Source organism: Aquarana catesbeiana, linkage group LG04 (genome assembly GCF_042186555.1).
Source record: "Aquarana catesbeiana isolate 2022-GZ linkage group LG04, ASM4218655v1, whole genome shotgun sequence".
Classification (NCBI taxonomy): domain Eukaryota; kingdom Metazoa; phylum Chordata; class Amphibia; order Anura; family Ranidae; genus Aquarana; species Aquarana catesbeiana.
This window is the reverse complement of record NC_133327.1, coordinates 309,701,803-309,728,004: the sequence shown is the minus strand read 5'-3', so window position 1 is coordinate 309,728,004 and position 26,202 is coordinate 309,701,803. Positions and strand designations below refer to the sequence as shown.

The following is a 26,202-nucleotide window of genomic DNA, read 5'->3' as shown; positions in this document are numbered from 1 at the left end:
CCACACAGAGCCTGGGCTTTCACAGAGGGCCCTGAGTATCTTACTAATGATTGGGAACCAGGAGTCCCAGTTCCCCATCACCTGTTCTCTGTGATAGCCTCTGATCAGTCATTGTGCAGCCCACCTCTATGTTTTCTTTATCCTCTGAATGGACAGAAAGATTCACTGCATTCTTGCCAGGGGAGAAAAAGTAAACAAATGTGTGTGTAAAAAAATAAGAAAAAGTAAATAAAGAAAAAAGAAAACAGCTTGCTCAAGGTTTGATCTAGCTCAGTGTCAGGGTTGGTGTTAGTGTCAAGGTAAGGGACAAAGGTCAAGATCAGGGTCAGTATATTTTAGGAAGGATTTAAAAAAAAAAAAAAAAATAGTATCAGTATCAGTTATTGTCAGTGTCAGTGTGTTTTAGGTAAGATAAAAAAGCAAAATGCGCACTATTTTTTCTGGGCCCTACTATAGGTACAAACAACAAATAACATACACATATGTGGTATCACTGTGATCGTCAGGAGCAGGAGAAATTGTTTTGGGTTGTTCTTTGGTATTAAATTATCGTAATAGCAAGAAACATACAGCTACATTTAAAAAAAAAAAAAATTTTACTATTTTGCACCAGTTTTCTTTTGATAATAATAATAATAATAATAATAAACAGGAGATATCTATTACCATTTACTACCAAATATAAGCTCAATCTGTCCTGAAAAAAACAAGGTATAATCCACCTGGATACCATATTAGGGGAGAATGGGGTGCTGCCAACCCTATCCATGCGTCTGGCCCCCTGATCTACATAGAGGGTGCCCAATGCATGGATTCCAATGGGGGTGGGGGGGAGGTTTGAAGCATGTGATTAGAGCCAGAGGTTCTAATAGGCTTCAAAAAAGGGTGGACTCGGGGTGCAGAGCACTGCGCTCCGAGACCACCCAGTTGCGTGACAATAGCGAATGAACATTCGCTATTTTCACACTGATTCTCCTCTCAGCCAATCAGGAAGCCGTTTGGCCAAAAGGAGAAGCGTTTCGATTGGCCGCTGTGGAGGACATGAAAGCCACTGTGATGCCTGCAGAGGAGAGCAGGTGAAGGGGAAGCCGCCCGTGATGCCCGCGGAGGAGAGCAGGGGAAGCCGCTGCCCGTCGCCGCCATAGATGGGGTAAGTGCTCCCATGCTCCCAATGATAGGAGCGTGTGTGGGGGCTCTGTGGGTGCACCACTGTTTGCCGCACTTCCCAAAAAAAATTTATGACCACAGCCGCTACTGCTGGATACACAAAGTAGTTGTGATGATATGTATAGTTTTACTAAAAGATGTCAAATTTGCAAAATTGTGTCCAGCCATTAGGATTTGCTTTATCCCTTATTATGATGGGGTTAATTTTATATTTATTACTGAAAATTATTTTAACATATAGGGGTGGGATGTTTGTTAAAAAAAAATCAAACACCAGACATGTGAGACATTGACATTGCTAAGTGAATAGCCTTTATTCTTTTAGGAAAAAACAGAATAATTGGAAGACTATTATTCTATGTCTTTGGGCACCTTAGTGTTTGTAGTAGGGAATGAAGAGATATATCCTAAATGAAGCAGGGTATAGAGGAGCAATGTCCTAAAATGAACACTATATGCATGATCCTCAACTGGGAACTAGAAAAAAATTAGATATACAATATTTCTGAAAATGTGTGGATTTGAAAAATGAGTGGATTTGTAAGAGAATGGTACCTTTTACCCTTGATCAAACCATCATGAGCGCATTTTAGTCACAAAAATAATATGTAAAATAATATTTTGTGACAAATTTCAGCTTATCGTAGTAAACAGTTTCCATTTAGGCTGCAAGTTAAAGCACAGATGATTGCAGCTACTAGCAATTTCCTAGGAATCTCTAAAAAAGTGGGCGCGTTTAATACATTCTGCAAACTATGATCACCGCGTAGCCTAGCTTAAAAAAAAGCTTAGCGTATGGTGAAAGAAGGCAATATGCATATGAAAAAGACAAATGACACTTTGTATCAGTGTTATTCTCGAATGGTTTTAACATGGAAATAGGAAGTATAATTAAAATGTGTAACAAAAGTTTTGGCGAATTAGAATCCGTATGCATGAAATTTTAACAGGTGTACTGTATTAATCACTTTCATTCAAAATGGATTCTTTCATTTCATATATAGATTGAAATTCTAAACCACTGAACCATATAAAGTGTAATCATCTGGATGGATAAAAGAATATTTTATTGTTACCCTGCTTACACCTATTAGGGAGCTAAATGTCAGCAGCCACCCACACATTATATAATGAGGTTATATAAAATCTCAACTGACTTTCAAAGACAGTCATCAGCTTGACATATAAAATTTCATTTAGTAGCTTCCCACTTCATTGACTGAGTCTTCTCGGAATACGTTAACAGTAGAAGAATGTTCCAAGTTCTGTTTTTTATTTTAATTGGTCTCAAATAATCAAAACTGAGCATATTATGGTACTTTTAAACTCAGCATTGTGGCCTCATTAAAAAAAACTTCTTCTTGCAGGTATTGATCTAAAAAAGAATAAATTCAATAACACAACTCTCCAGTGGACAAAGACTAATATGTGGGCTACAGATCACAGGCTACAATCTAAAAGCAGGATATAAGCGTTATTAATTCAGAGAATGCTGATATTAAAAACAAAACCTTTCCTCTAGAATGTAAAAGAAGAATCGGAGTGTACTATATTAATATGGCTCATGGATATATATTTTAAGATAAACTATACACTGCAAGAGACTGCTGTTGTTTTTTCTTAATTATTTCTGCGAGCGCTGCCCAGGAAAACAATAGTTGTCTCATGATAAAGGTGTACTTGCCTAGTGACAAACAGTAACCACATGTCGGCATTATTGCTGTTGACTACAAATTTGCACATTACTTGTAAATAACCCTTGCAGTTTTCATACTGTATAAAGCGCCCCCCCCACTGAACTCCCCCTATCAATCTATCCACCTATCAATTTATCAACAACATCTTTGTATCTTTAAACACAATGGATAGATAGATAGATAGATAGATAGATAGATAGATAGATAGATAGATAGATAGATAGATAGATAGATAGATAGATAGATAGATAGATAGATAGATAGATAGATAGATAGATAGATAGATAGATAGACATTTTTTTCCTACAGTTGCAAACATGTGAGATGTAAAGCACCACTCCTTGTGTATAATACTTATCTAAATGTCAGCATTATGTATCTGGATTGTTATCGTGACTTTAAGTTTAATACTCACTGCAGGTAAAGCAAAGAAGGAAATGCCAAGCAGAGCAAACCCAGCTGAGAGAAGTCTTCCAAGCCATGTGTGTGGGGTTTTGTCACCGTAGCCAATGGTAGTCAACGTGATCTAAGGATGACATTCAGAAGATAGATTTATTACGTCATTCTCCACTACACCTTTCTTTTCTCAAGTTACAATGTCTGACAATCTGCTGTGGAATTTGATATGTATATTGAATGCATGAAGTGTAAACAAATATTAGGATCAATAAGCATCTATATCTTCCTTCCCGAACGTAAAAAGCTTAAAATTGTGAGGTTTAATGCAACCTATCAGCAACATTATGTTTTTATCATTTTTAAAAAATCATCTGAATTTGTTAGAAAATGGGTGCATTTATCACTGTTTTCAACAAAACCGGGCTGATTTTTTTTAAAACAGGAAATTAACTAAAAATATAAAAGTTTAGTTGTTACACATAATATCAAATCAGGTTTATTATAAGGAAAAAAATTAAACAAAAAAATGTGTATTTGTTAATAACAACAACTTCACTGTTTATTTTCATTTATTTACTTTAGTTCTGTTCAATATAGCTCCCAAAAGTCATATCCAAAACTGTCTGAAATGTTACAACTCTCTATCATGGTTTTACCTCTACTTGCCATTTTACAGCTTATTGATCCCTGTATATAAATATACAAATCATTATATGCTGTAGATCGGACTTTCATTTTTGGTTAGGGACATTATAGTGTACAGTGCTTTGAAAAAGAATTAATTCCCCTTGAAATTTTCCACATTTTGTCATGTTACAACCCAAAAACGTAAATGTAATTTATTGGGATTTTATGTGATAGACCAACACAAAGTGGCACATAATTGTGAAGTGGAAGGAAAATGATAAATGGTTTTCAACATTTTTTACAAATATGTGAAAAGTGTGGCATGTATTTGTATTTAGCCCCCCTGAGTCAATACTTTGTAGAATCACCTTTCGCTGCAGTTAAAGCTTCATGTCTTTTTGGGGATGTCTCTACCAGCTTTGCACATCTAGAGAGTGACATTTTTGCCCATTCTTCTTTGCAAAATAGCTCAAGCTCTATCAGATTGGATGGAGAGTGTCTGTGAATAGCAATTTTCAAGTCTTGCCACAGATTCTCAATTGGATTTAGGACTGGACTTTGACTGGACCATTCTAACACATGAATATTCTTTGATCTAAACCATTCCATGGTAGCTCTGGCTGTATGTTTAGGGTTGTTGTCCTGCTGGAAGGTGAACCTCTACCCCAGTCTCAAGTCTTTTGCAGACTCTCAACAGGTTTTCTTCTAAGATTGCCTTGTATTTGGCTCCATCCATCTTCCAATCAACTCTGAACAACTTCCCTGTCCCTGCTGAAGAAAAACATCCCCACAACATGATGCTACCACCACCATGTTTCACAGTGGGGATGGTGTGTTCAGGGTGATGTGCAGTGTTAGTTTTCTGCCACACATAGCGTTTTGCTTTTAGGCCAAAAAGTTCAATTTTGGTCTCATCTGACTATGGCTTCTCACAAACTGTAAACAGACTTCTTATGGCTTTCTTTCAACAATGGCTTTCTTCTTGCCACTCCTCCATAAAGGCCAGATTTGTGGAGTACACAACTAATAGTTGTCCTGTGGACAGATTCTCCCACTTAAGCTGTGGATCTCTGCAGCTCCTCCAGAGTTACCATGGGCCTCTTGGCTGCTTTTCTGATTATTGCTCTCCTTGCCCGGCCTGTCAGTTTAGGTAGACGGACATGTTTTGGTAGTTTTGCAGTTGTGCCATACGCTTTCCATTTTCGGATGATGGATTGAACAGTGCTTCGTGAGATGTTCAAAGCTTGGGATATTTTCTTAATAACCTAACCCTGCTTTAAATTTCTCCACAATTCTCCACAATGGCCTGTCTGGTGTGTTCCTTGGCCTTCATAATGCTGTTTGTTCACTAAGGTTCTCTAACAAACCTCTGAGGGATTCACAGAACAGCTGTATTTATATTGAGATTAAATTACACCCATGTGGACTCTATTTACTAATTAGGTGACTTCTAAAGGCAATTGGTTCCACTAGTGTTTAGTTAGTTAGGGGTATCAGAGTAAAGTGGGCTGAATACAAATGCATGCCACACTTTTCACATATTTATTTGTAAAAAATGTTGAAAAACATTTATAATTTTTCTTCCACTCCACAATTATGTGCCACTTTGTGTTGGTCTATCACATAAAATCTCAATAAAATACATTTACGTTTGTGGTTGTAACATGACAAAATGTGGGAAATTTCAAGGGGTATGAATACTTTTTCAAAGCACCTTATATTCAGTGTAAACATACTTTGAGATAATGTTGGAGTTTTTACCTTGTAAGTAGTTTTTGATATATTGCTAATATTCTTACATGCTTCCTCTTCCGTATTTTGGTATTGTATAAAACACAGTGTTTTTAACCACTTCAGCCCCAGAAGGTTTTACCTCCAAATAAAAGTTATAGCATCCACAAACTATAGGATAGATTTATGGACTTTACATTTTTTAAATTGTTTTTACTGGTAATGGCGGCGATTTTTAGCGGGACTGCAACATTGCGGCGAACAAATCTGACACTAAATGACACTTTTCTGGAACCAGTGACACCAATACAGTGATCAGTACTAAAAAATGCAATGTTATTGTAAAACACTGGCCGGGAAGGGGTTAACATCAGGAGCGATCAAAGGGTTAAGTGTGTTCCCTGGGAGTGTTTTCCAACTGTGTGGGGGATGGACTGACAGGAAGAACACAGAGATTGGTGTTCCTGCTTACAAGGAACAGAAGATTTCTGTGTTCTTCCCTGTCAGAACGGGGATCTGCCTTGTTTACATAAGCAGATCCCCTTCTGGCTCTCTGTGGAGCAATCGCAGGTGGCCGGCAGACATCAGATCCGCTGGACCCGCTGACTGTCTCCCCCTACATGCAGCGGGTGTGCGCATGCACCCACAGTATCTATTGAATGAAATGATGTACAGGTACGTCGTTTTGTGCAATGGAGCCGCCCTGCCGCAGTATACTTTATATGCGGTGGTTGGTCTTTACATGTTTTTACAATGCTCAATTGTTTATTATTTGATGTCACTTTCATCAAGTAATGTGTTTGAAAAGGAAACCTTTGTGCTTAAAAAATGGTTAACAACTTTTGTTTGGGGCTCCTTGAAACCCTGTCTGCCCAAACACACTCTTTACCTTCCAAAGCCCAAAGGGGGTCTAGGGTTTCCTAATTTTACCACCTATTACCACGCAGCTCAATTAGCCCATATCCCTAAATATCACGCAAAACGTGAAATTCCGCTTTGGGTTTCACTGGAATCAATAGATTGCGACCCACTTTCAATAACCTACCTCGTATGATCTAATTCCTCTGACTGTAAAAGCTCAATAATTCTATAACTAAACATGCACTAGCCATTTGGGATACATTTAAAGCATGGACCTCCACTAATCTAACTCTACTCTGTGCACTAGCATCCTCTACTTTATTCAAAACTTTCCCTGACTTATGTGAAAGTCACAAACTGAGTCTGATCTGTACTAATCAGACTCAATGCTGTATATATATGTATATATAATGTGTGCTGTCTCATTGTGTTGTGTACTATTTGCTGTGCTAGTTTGGGGTGGGGCTGTATTCCAATGTACTATTGTGTCTGTCTGCCTTGGATGATGGGATGTTTATCTCTATCAGCCCCCTGCTGATAAGACTGTTTACGGAGGAGAAGTTTGAACACACCTGACCTGTGTGTCTATTGTCATTGGACAGTTTAACCCGCCCTGTTTTCCAAGGGTGGGGGGGGAAGAGTCTGTGAGTTATTTTATCTGTTGTGTCCATGTGTGAAAATAAAGGAGTTGATTCCTGGTTGACCCACAAGATGGAGCTTTGTCTCGTATTTGGGGGGAGAGTTATTCGTATGGGTTTCTTGTTCGGCTGATCGGAGTGTTCGAGTTGTAACGACACCCCGAGTACGAAAGGGGTTAAAGTTGTTTAGGACATTCCCTTCCCGAACACCAAGGTAGCTACCGAAAACTCCGATCAGCCGAACAAGAAACCCATACGAATAAATCTCCCCCAAAATATGAGACAAAGCTCTGTCTTGAGGGTCAACCAGAAATCAACTCCTTTATTTTCACACATGGACACAACAGAAAAAAATAACTCAGAGACTCTTCCCCCCCACCCTTGGAAAACAGGGCGGGTTAAACTGTCCAATGACAATAGACACACAGGTCAGGTGTGTTCAAACTTCTCCTCAGTAAGCAGTCTTATCAGCAGGAGGCTGCTGGAGGAATCCCCCCCACCCTCTATAGAGATAAACATCCCATGATCCAAGGCAGACAGACACAATAGAACATTGGAATACAGCCCCACCCCAAACTAGCACAGCAAATAGTACACAACACAATGAGACAGAATACATTATATAAACATATATACAGCATCGAGTCTGATCAGTACAGATCAGACTGGATTTCTCATTCACCTCACAAAGAGTATTGTTCCCTTAAAATCCAGGGTCCCCAGACCCTGGATGTGTCTTGGGGGACTTGAACCTGAATCTAAAGTAATGCCACCTCCAGGGCCCCCAGGCATACAGCTCACAAAGAGCACCGTTCCCCCAAATGCCAGGGCCCATAATTGGTCGGCAAGAGGCTGGCATTCAGTCCCCTCCAAAAGCCTCTGTCCCGGCTAGGTCTGTCATATGCACATCCTGTTAGAATTTTCTCTTCCTGATTCACCTGTGGGTGTGGATTCTTGCAATATACTGTGGGACAACTGATTGGAGGAAAGGCACACAACCCCTCCCCACACAAGCAGAGCTTGCCTGTGACTAGTTCAGCTTTGTGCTAATCTATTTATAGCTCCCTCCCTGACACAAACTTCAGGCTCCCATCTCAGAGACCTTGTCAGAAGTTATCAGGCTGATAACAGACTAATGGAGCAGGAGACAGCTATGGGACATAGTGCTTTGAAGAGAGATAAGAAAACTCTGCAGATATGTGTGCCCAGCTCAAATTCCATGAATCGGGTTTACATCCACTTTAAGGTTTTGAGGCTGACATTTGGTAACTCGAACCTTTAGCTCCCTCCACATATTTTATATGGGATTAAGGTCTGGAGACTGGCAAGGCCACTCCAGGACCTTAACGTGCTTCTTCTTGAGCGACCCCTTTGTTGCCTTGGCTGATTGTTTTGGGTCATTGTCATGCTAGAATACCCATCCACCACCCATTTTGAATGCCCTGGCTGAGAGAAGGAGGATCTCACCCTAGATTTGAGGGTACATGGCCCCGTCCATCATCCCTTTGATGCGGTGAAGTTGTCCTGTCCCCTCCCACAGGTGAATCCACACCCACAGGTGAATCCTGTCCCCTTAGCAGAAAAACACCCCCAAAGCATAATGTTTCCACCTCCATGTTTGACAGTGGGGGTGGTGTTCTTGGGGTCATAGGCAGCATTCCTCCGCCTCCAAATGGCGAGTTGAGTTGATGCCAAAGAGCTCGATTTTGGTCTCATCTGACCACACTTTCACCCAGTTCTCATTCTGAATCATTCAGATGTTCATTAGCAAACTTCAGACGAGCCTGTACATGTGCTTTCTTGAGCAGGGGGACCTTGCGGGTGCTGCAGGATTTCAGTCCTTCACGGCGCAGTGTGTTACCAATTGTTTTCCCGGTGACTATGGTCCCAGCTGCCTTGAGATCATTGACAAGATTCTCCCGTGTAGTTCTGGGCCGATTCCTCACCATTCTCATGATCATTGAAACTCTACGAGGTGAGATCTTGCATGGAGCCCCAGACCAAGGGAGATTGACAGTTATCTTGTGTTTCTTCCACTTGCGAATAATCGCACCAACTGTTGTCACCCTCTCACCAAGCTGATTGGCGATGGTCTTGTAGCCCATTCCAGCCTTGTGTAGGTCTACAATCTTGTCCCTGACATCCTTGGACAGCTCTTTGGTCTTGGCCATGTTGGAGAGATTGGAATCTGATTGATTTCTTCTGTGGACAGGTGTCTTTTATACAGGTAACAATTTGAGATTACGTGCACTCCCTTTAAGAGAGTGCTCCTAATCTCAGCTTGTTACCTGTATAGAAGACACCTGGGAGCCAGAAATTTTGCTCACTGATAGGGGATCAAATACTTATTTCATGCATTAAAACACAAATCATTGTAAAACTTTTTTGCAATGCGTTTTTCTGGGTATTTTTGCTGTTATTATGTCTCTCGCTGTTAAAATAAACCTATCAGTAAAATTATAGACTGATACTTTCATTGTCAGTGGGCAAACATACAAAATCAACAGGGGATCAAATGCGTTTTCCCCTCACTGTATATAAAGTTCAAAAGCTTTCCATCCTGAGCTGTGGAATATCCACATAGATCACTCCAGGAGCCATAGCAAAATGGCTAAGTGAGGCCTTTTTAGCCTCTGATGCAACTGCCACTTTTCACCACCCTACAGTTTCTTGGTGGGCCCCTGCCTATACATTGAGGATGTTATGGAATGGTAAGTATTTGGTTGTTGCTTATCCATTTTGCCATTGCTTATGGAGTGATCTATGTGGCTATCGCACAACTCAGGATGTATGGCTTGGCTTTTGAGCTTATATCTGGGAGACATTATGCCTGATACTGCTTTTATGGTATATGTTGTATATGTGGTGATGTCATATTGTTTATACCATGCATGACATGCAATGAATGTGGACTTTTCTCCAGATGCAGAGTCAGCCCAGCTTTGTTGCAGTGTTCTGGCCAGTACATCAGATGTAAGGCATGTTTAACCCTTTCATGCCCAATGCCTAAGCCTATTTCTGACATTTGTTGCTTAGTTAAAATCCATACTTTTTGCTAGAAAATTGCTTAGAACCCCCAAACATTATATATTTATTTTTTAGCAGAGAATCTAGAGAATAAAATGGTGATTGTTACAATATTTTATGTCACACTGTATTGGAGCAGCAGGCTTTCAAACGCAATTTTTTTGGAAAAAAGACCCTTAAATTAATTAAAAAAACTAAACAGAAAGTGAGCCCAATTTTTTTGTATAATGTGAAAGATGATGTTACGCCAAGTAAATAGATACCTAACATGTCATGCTTTGAAATTGTGAACACTCGTGGAATGGCGACAAACTACGGTACCTAAAAATCTCCATAGGCGACGCTTTAAAAAAAATTAACGGTTACCAGGTTAGAGTAACAGAGGAGGTCTACTGCTAGAATTATTGCTCTCGCTATTACAATCGCGGCGATACCTGACATGTGTGATTTGAACACCAATTACATATACAGGCGTGACTTACGTGTGTGTTTTCTTTGCTGTGCAAGCTCACGGGGATGGGGGCGCATTCAAATTTTAGTTTTTTGTTTTTTTTTAATTATATTGTCACTTTTAAGAAAAAAAAATTTGACCACTGTTATTGCTGTCACAAGGAATGTAAACATCCCTTATGACAGTATTAGGTGGTGACAGGTACTCTTTATGGAGGGATCAGGGGTCTAAAAGACCCCAAATCCTTCTTTGCACTTCAAAGTATTCAGAAGTGCCGAATCGTGGATCGGGTCTCCGGGTGGAACGAGAGGCCCGGGAAGAGCGGCAGAAGGCGGTGGGAGGGAGGACATCCCATCTCGCTCCTTCGGGATAACAGCCGAGCAGCTTTTAGCTGCATCGGTTGTTATCCCTGAAGAGCCGACCGCCTGCTCTAAAAAACGGTACTGGGATGATGCCTGCAGCTGTAGGCATCATCCCGGTATAACCCCTTAAAGCCAAGGCTGCATATATGCGTACGGTCGGCGCTAAGGGGTTTTAAAGACCTGCTGTCATATGCACTCCTATTGTGGAATTATAATTTGGGACTGGCATATTTTGAAGCTGTTCCATTACAGATTGATTCCTCCATCTACAATATATGGAATTGAATGCATAAGATATATGTGCATTGTGCAAAAAATATTCAAGGACACACAATCCCAGTTTAAAGCGGGGTTCCACCCAAATTTTGAACAATATCTGTATGTAGTCTCTTCCTTGCCTAGATGCTGACATGCCGTTTAAAAAAATTTAAATCGCCGTAATTACCTTTTATTTTTCTATTCTTCTTTGGACTTCCTGGTTCTCCTCCCGTGGGAGTAGGCGTGTTTCTAGCCTCTCCCAGACTCCTGGGAGCTAGTCTCAGGCTTCCCAGGATGCCACTGAGCATGTGCGGGAACGAGCGGTGAATGCTGGGAGCACAGCATTCACCACATCCAGGAAATAAATGCTTGTGGGCTTCAAATGCCCACAATGAAGATGGAAACCGCCTGCAGTGAATAATATAAGTTATTCTTTCCGACGAAATCTGACACAGGCGGACATATTACACACAATATGTGAGTATGTAATGCTGAGAAGAAAAGTTTGTGAATGAACTCAAAAAAAAAAAAAAACGATAGATAGGTGGACCCCCGCTTTAAGTATCTATAAACACTCCTCCCTTGTGTATGGTATGAGCCAAGGTTTTTGATTACTATATCTGGGTTCCAGTTTCAATAGTGGGGTATTACCTGTAATCAAACTTTGGAGACACGTGAACGAACTGAAGGAGATTCCGAATGAAATATATATATTTAGACTGGTTTGACCCATGTATAGATATCTGGATTAATTTTGTTGTTGTATGGTTCTTTTTGCTTTAGGAACTTATATTAGGGGCAATTTTGAACACCAGGTGTAGGTTATTTTGTTATTTTAACTTTCTTCTTGGCCAAGGTTTTTTAGTCATCTTTTCTATAGTTGAATTTAATGTGAATAAAATATTAGTATGTTTATACAAGAACCTATGCATTTCGGTGTGTTCTCTATTTTAATTTCTAATATAAAATAGTAGGTGGGATTTGGGGAATTGAAGCTAGGTTTTTAGCATTTTCTTTTAAAACTATGTTTGGAGATTACTCCACCTATATTTGTTAATTTCTTTTTCTTTTCTGTGATCTAGACACCACCCTTTGGGCAGGGGAGACAGAGTATAGGGATCTTGAGGATTTTATACTTTAGTTTTTCACTGGATCTTAGTTGTAACTGTGGTTGGTAGGCAGAAATGATTGAGTGGCTGGCTTTTCTATTTTGAGCCCCTGGACATCCATCTGATCCTATGCACCCACCTAGATTGCCTTGAGGGTGAATCAGCTCTTGTCACAGGTTGACTATTACCAATCCACTGGAATAGGGAAACAGGAACAGAAAAGCATAGGTGCACTGAAAGTCTATTTATCCCTAATTTGCAATCACCTTTTTGACAGGAAGCTATGTGAACAAATTGTATGTTAGGTGGTGTACCCAGACCCTTGTAGCGCTACAGCTTTCTACAATATTGATTTGCTAATCAAAAAGTATACAACTGGTACATGCTTCTCAAACACATGTTTTATTTCAGCTTATGACTGAGTTCCCCACCATCTCTGGGTGCTAAGAAAAACAACATAGCATCATTAGACTTTTAAGTATTTAGTAAAAGAAACCTGCAAAATATTCTATCGATACTTATTAATTTGTTATACCTTGTGCCACAGATTATCCTGTGACTCACAGTTCCCTTCATACTCACTAGAAATATGATAGTCTACAGTTGTCACTGCTAACATTTAATATATTTTCAACAAAGAAGCATGAAAAAAACAGGTGAACATTGAATCAATGAAGTTAAGTGGCAAGCCAATTAACACCTATGAGTCGTAGAACTCAGCCACAGCTTACTTTGGCAAAACAATCAGTATCACTGCATAGCCTATTAAAAAAAAGCTCTATATAAATATATATATATATATATCTATATATAGATATATATATATATCTATATATAGATATATATATATATATATATATTTTGCATTAACAGTTATCCCTATTAGTACTTTGGAAACAACAACAATGGGGTCAGATCGACAACTTGACACCTCTGTAATTGCCAGCAATTTATTTGCAATAATGAGCATTCAGTAAGCTGTCTCAAAATATATTGGATAGCATAATTGTGAACACAGCAATTTTAGCCAATGGAGAGCAACTGTGTACATGTTTATTGCTGTCACACACTTTTTACTTGGCATAATGGTCTGGTAATCCCTGAACAGAGTAGCAGATTTAAAATAGCTCAATGTCTGCAAGACAAAAAAAGTCTTCTCTAAAATCTGCTCTAAAATAAAACTAGCATTTTCACTAGGACTGTACACAGTCTAATTTGCTATATTAACACAATAATTTGCTATATTCATTTCAGGAATTGCAAATGAGACATTAAAGTGGTTGTAAACCCTCTGGGACCACTTTAACCTACAGGTAAGCCTAGATTAAGGTGTACCTGTAGGTGCAAGAAATATCTCCTTAACCTACACGGTTAAGGAGATATTTTACAAAAACCAGGCACCGCTGTCTACGGCGCATGCCGTTAGTGCAGGGGAACATGCCATCACTGACGGCACCCACGCGCATGCACCGGAGTGACGTCATCGCGGCTCCGGCCAGTCACAGCGCCGAAGCCGCGATACCCGGAAGTCACTCCGGGATAGATGGCGATGGCAGAGGAGGCGAACAAGGGTCACTTTGGGGGCTTTGATGCTATGCATACTAGCTCATTATGACTTTACCATGACTTTACCTTGCAGGGTGTATTTTTTTTTAGGCTTTACTTCCTCTTTTTAAAGCAGACTTTAAAGTATAATGCAAAGTCTGCTTACATTGTCCAGGGTCCCCCCTTTACGAATCACCTACTATTAGTGAATTGTGTAAAAAGAGTTAGGATTTATACTTACCTCCAGGGCCGTGGATAAGGGGGTACTGCCAGTCCTCCTGTACGGGGCCTGGGCAGCTGGGTGAATTGGATGTGGGAAGACAAGGTGATCGGTGAGCTAGGGGGGCAATTACTGGAACCAATTCCCTGTATGAACTCTCTGCAGCAGCTGAGAGCTGACTTCTTCTCCTCTCCCTCTCATTGGCTTTCAGCTGCTGAAGAGAGAGCCATAGAAAAGATCAGTTCCAGTAATTGCCCCACCCCCCACAACACTGATCTTCCTCCCTGTGCACCATACATTTCCCTCTACTGCCCAGGCTCACCTGTGTGCCCCCCTACCAATGGAGTGCTACCAGCATCTCTCCTCTCCTTCCTGCCAAGAGCTGCAAGCACACAGCAGAATCCTTCAAGATTCTAAATGGGGGAAGGTTCCGGTAAATATGTCATATTTACCAGCCCTTCCTTTCCTGAATAAACACAGTGAGTGATCGGTACCGATCTTCCACTCACAGAACCTAGGTGAGGATGACATCTAACACCTTCTGGCTAGATCCAGTACAGAGCAGCTGAAATCTTTTGAGAAGAGGCTATCGCAAAAGACTAAAGTGTATTCTCATGAAATTTTGTCTGCTCTGCATTCTCCGGGAATTTTCCTGGAAGGTTGGTAATGTTACACTCAGTAATGTGGAAGAAGAGGGTAAGGTACGTATAAATCTAACTTTTAAGAGGTGCATTTTGTACCTGCTAACAGTAGGTGAATTGTAAAGGGTGAGGGGGCCCAGTCAGTTTGAGCTGTCCTTGCATTTTACCGCAATGTCTACTTTAATTCACTATATATCTTAATATAAAATAGGCCTTTAAGTTCATTTTTCATGTTCTGTACCTATATTAAGAAAAGTATTGCTCCCCGATTCATAAATCTGCTTATATACAGAGAACGTTCAATATTATTTGGGATCATTTCACTAAAAGTTGTGATTGTAAATGAATATTTGGTTTGTATCATTCCCTGTTCCCTATTCCCAATTATACTGTAATTCTAGCAAGAATGGCTTTATGTCCTGTTATGTTTCATATCATTATTGATTTGTTATTAACAATGTATAGGAATTGTGTATTTCCCTGCAATTAAATTCTACAGGATATGAGAGTTTTATATAAAAAAAGATTATAACAATACAAACAGTAGTAACAGGAGTAGCAGTAGAGTGCACATTCTCCATTACAACCTGAGCAGACCCATCAATATATAAGCAGTTCTAAGCTGATGAAGCAGGACCCATCAAGTAGACATGCAGTTATGGCTTCAATATTGCCAACCTATGTTCTTGCTTAAAATTGCTTAAAATGATGTCTTTGCTTCTAACAATAATTAAGAACATTACACAGCAGCAATATTTATTATATAATTTGCCAACATACTTGGATAGATAAACCCAGTAAACAAATAGCAGAAAATCAGACAAAAACAAATTTATTACCTCCTAATGATGAAACATTAATATGCAATTGAAATGTGTGAAAACAAATGATTTTAGTAGTCCATCATTGCAAAATAGTTTTAGTTATGCAGTCATTTTTCTCTTCTAAATATATTTAATATTTTAATTAAAACAGATGTAAATAATTATACTGAAAATGCATACACCCCAGTGAAACACATTTTGGCATCGTATTGATTACCAGGCTGCACATTGTTACTATGTATTGTATTTAATGCAGCCAATAAATGTTATAGATAAAAATCAGTTAATAATCCAATTAAGGGAGCTACTTAAACCACTCAAGTGTGCATCTATCTCCCTAAGCCTGTGATGGGAATAACATAAATAATAATTTCTATTTAGCAGTCCCATTTATTTATATTTTTCACTCACCATTAATGCCACAGCACAAAAATAGATGACCTATTCATTTCTAAAGAATAATGACTGTTAACCTACAGCGGGGGGAGGTAGGGGGTCTTTGAAATCAATTTTGCATTGTTTTCAGTGTAAGAACCCTAGTCCTTGACAGAAGTTCTGTCCAGACAGAAACATTTCAACAATTCAAGATGGATTTTACTTACCGTACCCCACCATAAAGCATCTGCATATGTTTGAAACTGTGTGTTAGCTTCTTTTTCAACCAGATAAACAAGAAACGAGGAAAAGATGAGCACTAAAAATCCTATGTACCAAGCTGTGATGAGTTCCTGAATGGTAAACACACAAAACCGAAAATTCAATCATAATAAATACCTTTCCTAATTGCAAGTGAGAGATAATAGGTATTGTATTTTGATATTTGGTGTTGGGTTCTTCAAACCACCAAATAAAAAAAAAAGTTAATAAATACCCCATTTTTTTCTACCACTGTCTTCACGCAAATACACTATACAAACAATTTACAGATAAAACTTTTTTAGAATTCATGAAGGTAAAAAAACTTCACTCTTTATTAGAATCATTTTAAAAATGGGTTCTATGACAAGTCTTGTTATGTCAACGTTAAAGTATAACTAAAAGCATTTTTTTTATTGTTTTGGATTGATTGGAGAGGGATCGGAACATATATCAGTTTTTATTGCTGTTTTTTCCCCTTTTTGCCCCCTTTTTTGGGAGACTCACCTGTCTATATGTGCTGTTTACTGTTATCTTTGAAAGTTAAAGTGAAAGAAAATCCTAAATCTTGGATTAACACCAGAACAGTAATAAAGGGGAAATCTTTCAATGGGGACACTAGTTGTCGTGACCCTGGTGCCCCCCCCCGGGATTCTATGGTTTTGGAGGGATTTCCTTCCTGTTTTTAGTAAAGGGAAATCTCCCCAATCAGAGATGGCAAAAAAACCCTTATTATATCCAACCTTTTTTAAAATTGCCTTTATTTCTACTTTAAGCAAAAGTGGAGATACTCAACTTCAGCCTAGTCTCTGAAATTGGCTACAGTGACAAACACAATCCCCACATATATTCTTCTTAGTAGTGTATATTATGTGGTGAATAGCGGTGTTGTTTACCTTGCTGTGTGCATAAACAACTGAACCTAGTAATTTCCATGTTCCCCCTCTCCGATCCATGCGCACCATTCGAAGGATCTGTAGGAATCGAAGACTTCGTAGGGCTGATGTAGCAAAAATATTTCCCTGAGATCCAGCAGACACAACTGCCACAGATGCAATAAGAACTATGATATCTAGAGACAAAAGTGAAATGATTAGTCTATAAAGCATTTGAAAAAGGGAATATACTGTAACTAATCAGTCTTCATCCCAGTGAAGCTTACAATTCCATGTTTTAATTCACAGTTCAAAAACCCACAGGCGCTAAAGTCTTTTTAGTCAGGATTCCAGTTATCCAGATTTTACAGTTTTAGAAAAAAATTGAACCCTAATCTATATACAGGTTCCGAACCTGCAATATTTCTTATTAGTTCAGGGGGTACTTCTGCTCCTCATAGTGAATTCCCAATAACAGTATTTTAAGTTTTGGGAAATTGAAATAATACATAAAGGGGAGTCAAGTGTTTTAGTTATTTGAAAGCATTTGAAAAATATTTACATATAGGGGTACCAGTTATAAATGTACTTATCTCCAGAGGTATTAAATTAGATGACCCCTGCCATGAGGCACTCATTAAACTTTGGCTCTTTATAAAGAGGTTGATATTTTAATGAAGTCGTATGAAGTCTTAATTTAGACCTGAATTCATGATAGAGTAGGTTGTTCCAAAGTTCTATGATTTTGCATGGTTCGGCTGTTATGTCATGTGCAAACATCATTGTTGATTAAATCTGAAAATGATGTATCAACTTATGGCTAAAGGAAGATACTGGAGTGGTGATGGTGGGGTGGGTGTTTCATGTTGATACACTGACAAGCCTTAATCAGTAGAAAACCTTTATGAAAAAGTGTAAAATCCTTTGAGTATGCTATAGGATCAGGTAGTGTAGGAAATTACATTATAAGAATATTTCTGAACACAATGAGACCTACAACAAACATTTCAGTACAAAATAATCTAAATGTAGATTTGGGCATATATACACATAGAGAGCTTCTGTAGGACAAGAGTGTATTTTATCTTGTGTATTCTTAACTAGAAGAGGGATACTTATATATCTTTTAAAGCCACAACTAAGCAACGCTCTTCTGATTTATTTTTAATAAATCAGTACAGCGTTCTTAGATAGGCAGAGGTTTCCCTGAGAACAATATCTGGCACATGTGAAGCTATCATCTTTCTCCACTCTTCTCATGGAAAAGAACAAAGAATCAACACCATTGCTTTAATAATTTAAATTAGGACATTTTTGTGTGCGATAATAAGCACTCATAAGGTCTTATTCTCCACTGAGCCCTTCTCTGTTCCCTTACTTCAGCAGTTCTTCAACAGCATGCAAAAGCTTGGTAACACTCTTATACTCTGTCAACTGTTGCTTTAGGCAATATATAGGTTACAAATAATTACAAATTAATTATGAATTGAAGTGTCACAAGGAAACATGCTAAAGTTTGGGTATCAGAAATGCTAAAATATTGTGCATGGCCACTTTTTTTCTCAATATGCCATGGAACACCATGGACACAAGAATAGCACACATAGCTTTTAAATAACGATCGACATTATAGGCTAATCAGACATACAAGCATGACCTGACTACCCTCAGACATCTATCTTGGCCAGCATTACCCTAAACATATATGGCTCCAACTGGCAATATGTGTAGGCCTATGGAGATGCAGAAAAGGAGCTCTGCAAGTGTCCCATAGGCATAGTTGCCTATTCTAATAATTTAGACTGTTGTCTAGTGTCTAAACACGTTTAGATGGTACTTCCACAAAGTAATTTCTTTGCAGGATTTTCTCTTTTAATTGCTATTGTTTTCACTAGATCAGGATCAGACCTAAGGAGGCAGCTCACTGAACAGACAAGTCTCTTGAGATGTGCTCTTACGCTAGCGAACTTTATATATACTCTGTGGTGCTGTTTTGCAGGTATTCCACGCGGTTTTAAAGTAAACATACAAGAAAAAAAAAAAAACAAGGATAATATAACCTACTGAAGATCTTGCTAGATTTGATGCTTTTTCAAATTAAAAACACAAATGCAAAGACTGGCCTTGATACCCCTATAAATAAGGCACTGAACATATTAGAAATCATTCTGATTATATTAAAAACCAAATTTGTCAGTTGTTCCAATAGAAGAATTTCTGCTGTCAGACTGCCAATGTCAGTAAACACTTCAACAGATAAAAGGATACTTAAAAGAATCATAATAAAATAGCAAATGCAATCAAAACGAATAAGTGTGACATCTAATTATAATTAAGTGTATACGTTATATAAACATGCTGATAAAAGATTGTTCAATTAAAGTACTTTAAAAATGCTTATTAAATCACAAAATAAGTTATTCAGTTGTAGAATTGTTGTTTTTCATTGACTGTATACAATTAATTAATTCCCAAGTATAAGCTGTAACCGATGTTTGTTGGATATGTTTTCCCAGGTACATTTAATAGGTATAATAGCTTTTATCTGTTAAAAAAAAATGTATAATAGCCATTCTTGCAATACAGGGGAGAGGAGGGTCAGGGGGGTAGATATCTTATTAACTGCCTATTTTATATCACATATCTTGGTCTTTCTCATCTGATTCCCTGTCTCATTTGTCCTGCAATTCCATGTAGTGTAGAGCAGGTAGGGCATTGATGGGCTCAAAGCAGGTGGAAAAAAGAAGATAATATAACCAGTAATGTAGTACCCATGATATAACAGCAATGGCTACATTATAGACACATGCTGGATATGTATGAATTAAGGTTACCATACTCACCTATTACACAAAATGGTTTCCTGGCATATCTTAACCTTCCCTGCCATCCTCGATACCGACAGCAACAGCCTGCAGACCATATACGGATAATGTACTCCAAACCAAATACAACGATCATTACAAATTCCTAAAATGACATTAGAAATATTGGTTAGTATTAGTAATGTAGTGTTTTCTATAATTAAAGTAGATGTAAACACTAAATGAATGACATTAAAGCAGAGTTCCAACCACATAAATTTTTTTTTTTTTTTAAATCTATCTATTACTATCACATTATGTAGATTTAGCATTGGTCATTCTCATTAATAGCGCCGCTTTTCTTGATATTTAATTAAAAAAATGACCTTATATTGATAAATGTAAAGAGAAAAGGCCGATGGCCAAACGAAATGCAAAGATTTAACGAAAAATCCAAAGATGAGCAGCCACACCAGGAGTTAAATATAAAACCCAAAATTAAATGCAAAAATATTATTAGTGTAGCGCTATATATAAGGTAAAAACAAAATATACAACAAAGTAAAATAAATATAAATTGCCAATGCTAATGGAAAGCCTTGGTGGAGTGAAATAAAATTGAAATAATAATCACATATTATTAATATATAATCTATTTTTGACATATTTGTTTGACTTATTTGTTTTAAACTGGCGCTCATATGCGCACATCAATCTTGTTATACCCTCTTTCAATTAAGTGATTTTCATAGCATGAGTTATTTTTACATTTGTTGGTGGGGTATATTCTCACAGCACTGATATATATATCCATTTGTGGGGTTTATTAATATACTCACTGGTATGGTATATGTGATTATTATTTCAATTTTATTTCACTCCACCAAGGCATTCCATTAGCATTGGCAATTTATATTTATTTTACTGTGTTGTATATTTAGTTTTTACCTTATATATAGCGCTACACTAATAATATTTTTACCTTATATTGATGCTGCTCGGGCATTCCCATCTTACTGGTCGGTAAGGCGAAGCCCACAAGCATAAACTTCTGGGATACGGTGCTGCTGTATAACCAGCATGCACCGCCCGTTCTCACGTATGTGCACTAAGGGCATCTAGAGGCGCAGGAAACTTCTCAGGTTGCCATCACAACGGGCATCGTCGCCGCCCCGGTTGATGGCAACCGAGGACTTTGTTCCCATTTTAAAAATGGGGCTGTGATCCGCCTTAAATCGCATCATTTCCTGTCAGGAAATAACGTGATTTTTTTCACAATGTCCTGCCCACTGACTCCTGGGAAATGATAACTCACATTTCCCAGGAGCACAAGCAATGGAGGAAGTGACGCAGAGCGCCGCGGAGCCGGAAGTGGCAGATTATGAGCCACCACCTAGCAACAGGGCACTTCTGATAAGTATAAAAACAATTTTCACTCCAAATGCTTGTCATTATTGATCAAGGGCTGGGAAAATGTAAAAATTATTTTCATGCTTTTTGCAAACGCTTTCAGTTTGCAAAAGCATTGTTTATAATTACCAACTGGCTTGTTTATCCACTTGCCTACTGGGCATTTTTACTCCCTTCCTGCCCAGGCCAATTTTCAGCTTTCATCACTGTCAGATGTTGAATGACAATTGTGCAGTCATGCAGCACTGTACTATTAAGATATTTTTATCTTTTTTTCACACAAATAAAGCTTTCTTTTGATGGTATTTAATCACCACTGGGTTTGTTATTTTTTGCTAAACAAACCAAAAAATGTTGTTCTCCTTCACTGATGTGCGCTGATGAGGCTGCACTGATGGGCACTGATAGGCACTGATGAGGCGGCACTGATATGGCAGCACTGATGGGCACTGATGAGACAGCACTGATGGGCACTGATAGGTGACAGTGATGGGTACTGATGGGTGACACTAATTGGCGCTGATGAGGCAGCACTGATGGGCATTGATAAGTGGCACTGAGAGGTGGCACTGATAGGCAGCACTGATAGGTGGCACTGATGAGGATGCATTGATAGGTGGCACTGATAGGCATTGATAGGTGGCACTGAAGGGCACTGAGAGGTGGAACTGATGGGTACTGATTGGCAGCATTGATAGGCACTGATAGGTGGAACTGGTTGGCACTGATTGGCAGCACTGGTGGGCACTAATTAGCAGCACTGGTGGGCACTGTTGGGACCGAATTCCCTTTAACAGGAGCCTGGTTATCGGCTTTCTTCTTCTCTCCTCACACTGTCAGCATGAGGAAAGAAAAGCTGATAACCAGCTTGTGTTTACATCCTGTGATCAGCTGTCATTGGCTGGTACAGAGCCACTGTGATTGGCCCTTTTTCCCTGATCTGTGATCAGCTGAGTCCAAAGGTCCTAAGGCCACAGGGGGCGCCCAGGTAGAGTGATCACGGGAGGACATGTATGTACGTAAGCCTACATTGCAGCCATCTTTGGGCTTTAGCACAGGCAGAAAGTGTTTAAATAAAATACTTGTTTCCACTTTTTTATCCTTTGTTGCATCTCAGTGTTGCTGATCTCAAGCAGCCTCTTTACAGCCACATCCTGACTATGTGATGGCTACATGGCATTTCTCAGAGTGTGATTCCTGATGGTGGACCACGGCTGTGTAATATTTGCTGAAACGACCACTAGTAATCTTCATCAGAAGCCTGTGTGACAGGGTAAAACACAGGAGTACAATTGGGGGACAGAGAAAGAGCGTTGTCACTCTATAACAGGAAGTGCATGAAGTAGATCCTAAAAGCAGAATTGCTTGGTATTATTTTAATGAAAAGTGCATCTTTAATAATATTTAAAATGACTTTAAATTTACATCAATGTGTTAACGTTTATTTAAGATTTTAGTGACTGGGTTTACAGAAACTTAAATTTTTTCTGGGTCCAGTATTAACAAAATCAATTTACATAAATAAATAGTACCCTGCCGGGAGAACACTGTAGCTCTGTTGGAGGGAGTCCCCCATTAACACTGACTAGGATTGATTTACTAAAACTGGGGAGTGCAAAATCTAGTGCAGTTCTGCATAGCAACCAATCAGCTTCCATTTTTTTTTCTCAAAGCTTAATTGAACAAGCTGAAGTTAGAAGCTGATTGGCTACCATGCAGAGTTGTACCAGATTTTGTACTCTCCAGTTTTAGTAAATCAACCCCACTGTGTTGATGAGGGAATCATGTAATTTTCTTTCCTGCAACCCGTGGTTACAGGAAAGAAAATTGCATCATCTATAGTTGGCATAAAGCAAATCTGTTGCTTATTCAGGGGAAAGCAACAGGTTTACTTGAATCCTTCCCCAAGTTATACTTATCTTCCCTTTACTTTGTTCAGGACCAGGAGCCAAAGAAAAGGCTCAGTACTGTATGGAGGAACGTGCGACTCACCGCATATCACAGAACTAGGCTAATCAGCCCCTTGTAAGCTACAAGTCCACCAACTAATAGTTCACAGAGGACTTCCCTTTGCTTCTAGTGGCTGAACAGAGCAACAGGGGTGAGAAAATAAAGTATGTACTGCTTGGGAGAGTTAAAGTAATATGGACCTGCTGATTTGTCATGTATGGGCACAGCATAGGCAAACTTTAAGCATATGCAAACTCCGCTAATAAAACACTAACCCAGTGCAGACAAAAAACAGGCTTTTCTGAACCACCAATGCACCATTGAACATTTTTTCTTCAAATTACTTCCCACACATTAAAGCACCCTGTGACTGTACCAAAAAAGCAATTCTAAGCAGTGACATAAAACAACTACGTTTGGGTGAAAAACAATCATGGCAGGTACAGTAGATTATATCCTCATATGCATTTCAAGTCTTTGTTTTCAATCATTTTAGGAATTTCTTGTAATCCTAAAGTAAACCTGTGCCTAGACTGTGCACACAGAAACGCGGCAATTCTGCTGGTGATCCGGGACGCCTAGATGTGAACTGAGCCTTAAGCATTATGAAGAAATGAATTAGGAGGCACTGAAAAAAAAAAACCTCAACTTTTTGGGGTTGGAACGAGGGACACCTATTAGCAAACGTATGTAGGCATAGGACACGCCCCTTGCTAGGCCCCCTTAAAGGAGCATTAAACAAAAAACAATTAGTTAAACCCACAAGGGATTTTTTTTACCACTACTATTCCTATATACTTGCTTTTGAAATTTAGAATTGCAACAATTTAGAAACTGGATGAATAGTTTAGCACTAGAAAACACTTTTTGAAAGATTAAAAAAAAAGCATTTGATATAGAACTGTATAATCAGACCAAAATGAGGGACACATGAGGAGGAAAGAAGGACAGAGAGACTTTGTTCCAAATCAGGAACAGTCCCTCGAAATCAGGGACAGTTGGAAGCTATGGCTAAATGCCCAGCGTGTATATGACCTAACCTGTTAGAAAATGACTGAAAGAGTCTTTTTTATAATCTTTGTGGATGAATTACTTTACAGTACGTGCAGGTAGAGAGGTCCGGCATGGCTTGTTTTAAATCTGATTTATGGTTTGTTAAGAATATGTAACTACTTTAATGTCCATGGCCTGGTCAAAAGTGCACAGTGAAGATTAAAATATAACTTATTAGGTCATTAAAGTATTCAAATGAACAATACTCTCAGATGCAGATAGCTAAAAATTAAAAAAGCCTTCCCTTTTCTGTTTATTTTACATGATCATGGTTCCTGGAGTCCCATATAGGTAACTGGCCAGTGCTTTTAATCCACATCTAATTAATCATCAGAAAATAACATTGCTATAAAACTTTAATTCCATTACTATATTCTTTTCGTGCAACAAGGGAGCAATTAATCTGATGGTTAAATCATGTAATCTTTCTCCCACTACTATGAAGAACTCAAGTAAGTGGCTGCTTATATTTATTTAATTTGTTTTGCTTTCCTGTAGAAATGATGATACTGTGAAACAACAATTTAGCATCTGTTATTTTTTTTTTTGTAAGTGATGTTGAGATAGTTTGAAAACTTCCTGTACCAAATTCACACATAAGCGCATAGCCTGGGTATTCCCCCTGCCCCTTACCTCATCTGTCACTTATGATACTATAAAAGAAGCTCTAAACTCTAACTTTATTTTATTACTTTGCTAAAACAATCTTTATAGCAATTATTGTACAAAAACACCCATCTTATTTCAAAGTGGCTTGCGGCACCATGCAGCACTTAAAAGTACTTCTTTGTGCTTTGAGCAGGCAAATACATTATGTTGAGAGACCACTTATCAGGGTCACCATGGTTGTAGACACCTTATGCAAAACACTGTAAATGTACAGCACTCCAATATTGAAAACCTTCTTTGAAGTGCTGCTTCTTTATGAGTTAATTCTGGAGACAATTACTGAATGTCAAGCTAACTTCTTAGTACATATACTATATCAAAATTATTCACAGTAATTGATTTCTGATACAATAATTATGTTGATGACGTCCCAGCAGTTGTAGAAGATGCTATTTATTTCTTAAATTGATACCATAAAAAAACTCTTAATTATACTGTATATAGATAAAGCTGTCATAGGCCAAAAAGAATGAAGACACACTTTCTTCTAGGCTTCCTGACCCCTTTATTGCCAGGCAGTAGAGACTCTAGAGATCTCTTTTGTTCACCCTGCCTGTCAGCGATAATGTTATCTGAGCATGCGCATACAGTTCAGACCACATTTACAGGCTGCTCATGCAGAGGAGTGACGTCATCACTCAACACTTGAGGTCCCACACTGGAATACTGGGGTTTCCTGCCAGTTTCAGGACTCCTAAAGGGGAGGCTTTCACAGTTCAGCCACTGTGGCTCAATCCCGAGATTGGCTTACCCTGCTCTCTCAGGTGTGTCCAGCTCTCTCTTTCACTGCCCGGTGCCAACTGTCTGCTCTTCCTTTTTTAAGTCATCTGGGTTAACCCCTTTAGGACCAAAGCCCCTGTAATCAGGGTTTGGAGGTTCTTCTCATCCGAAACTCTTTGAATCTCTGAAATCCCAGGTCCCTAATAAGGACTTAGAAAGTCAGTCCTCTCCTCCCTATCTGGACTATCCCGGAGCCACTTACCTTGCAATGGTGAGAACCCCTGAGTAATCAACATTACCTTAAAACTGTCCCCCTTAAAGGGGCTACAGCCCAAATAGTGAGTAAATATACCTGCCATCCAGGAACCATCCCCAAAGTCTTGTGCAAACATTTTTATATAGTTTTGAATAGAGTGGAGAAAGGTTACAAATACTGTCAGGTTTTGTTGCTGTTTGTGTTCCCACAATGGGGATTTCTATTTACCTCCTGATCTTTTATAGGGATAAAGGAAATCTCCCCAGAGGGAG

General features: G+C 38.8%; 1 protein-coding gene across 1 annotated transcript in view; it reads right to left on the bottom strand.

Moving 5' to 3' along the window:
- The window catches only part of KCNQ5 (potassium voltage-gated channel subfamily Q member 5), a 746,121-nt gene that overhangs the window by 100,915 nt on the left and 619,004 nt on the right, over positions 1–26,202 (bottom strand). Inside the window, exons 3-6 of the mRNA XM_073626797.1 lie at positions 19,912–20,038; positions 17,090–17,265; positions 16,160–16,285; positions 3,280–3,390 (exon numbers count right to left, since the gene is read on the bottom strand). Of these exons, the coding sequence (XP_073482898.1) occupies positions 3,280–3,390; positions 16,160–16,285; positions 17,090–17,265; positions 19,912–20,038 (540 nt within the window). The remainder of the gene's footprint in view (positions 1–3,279; positions 3,391–16,159; positions 16,286–17,089; positions 17,266–19,911; positions 20,039–26,202) is intronic.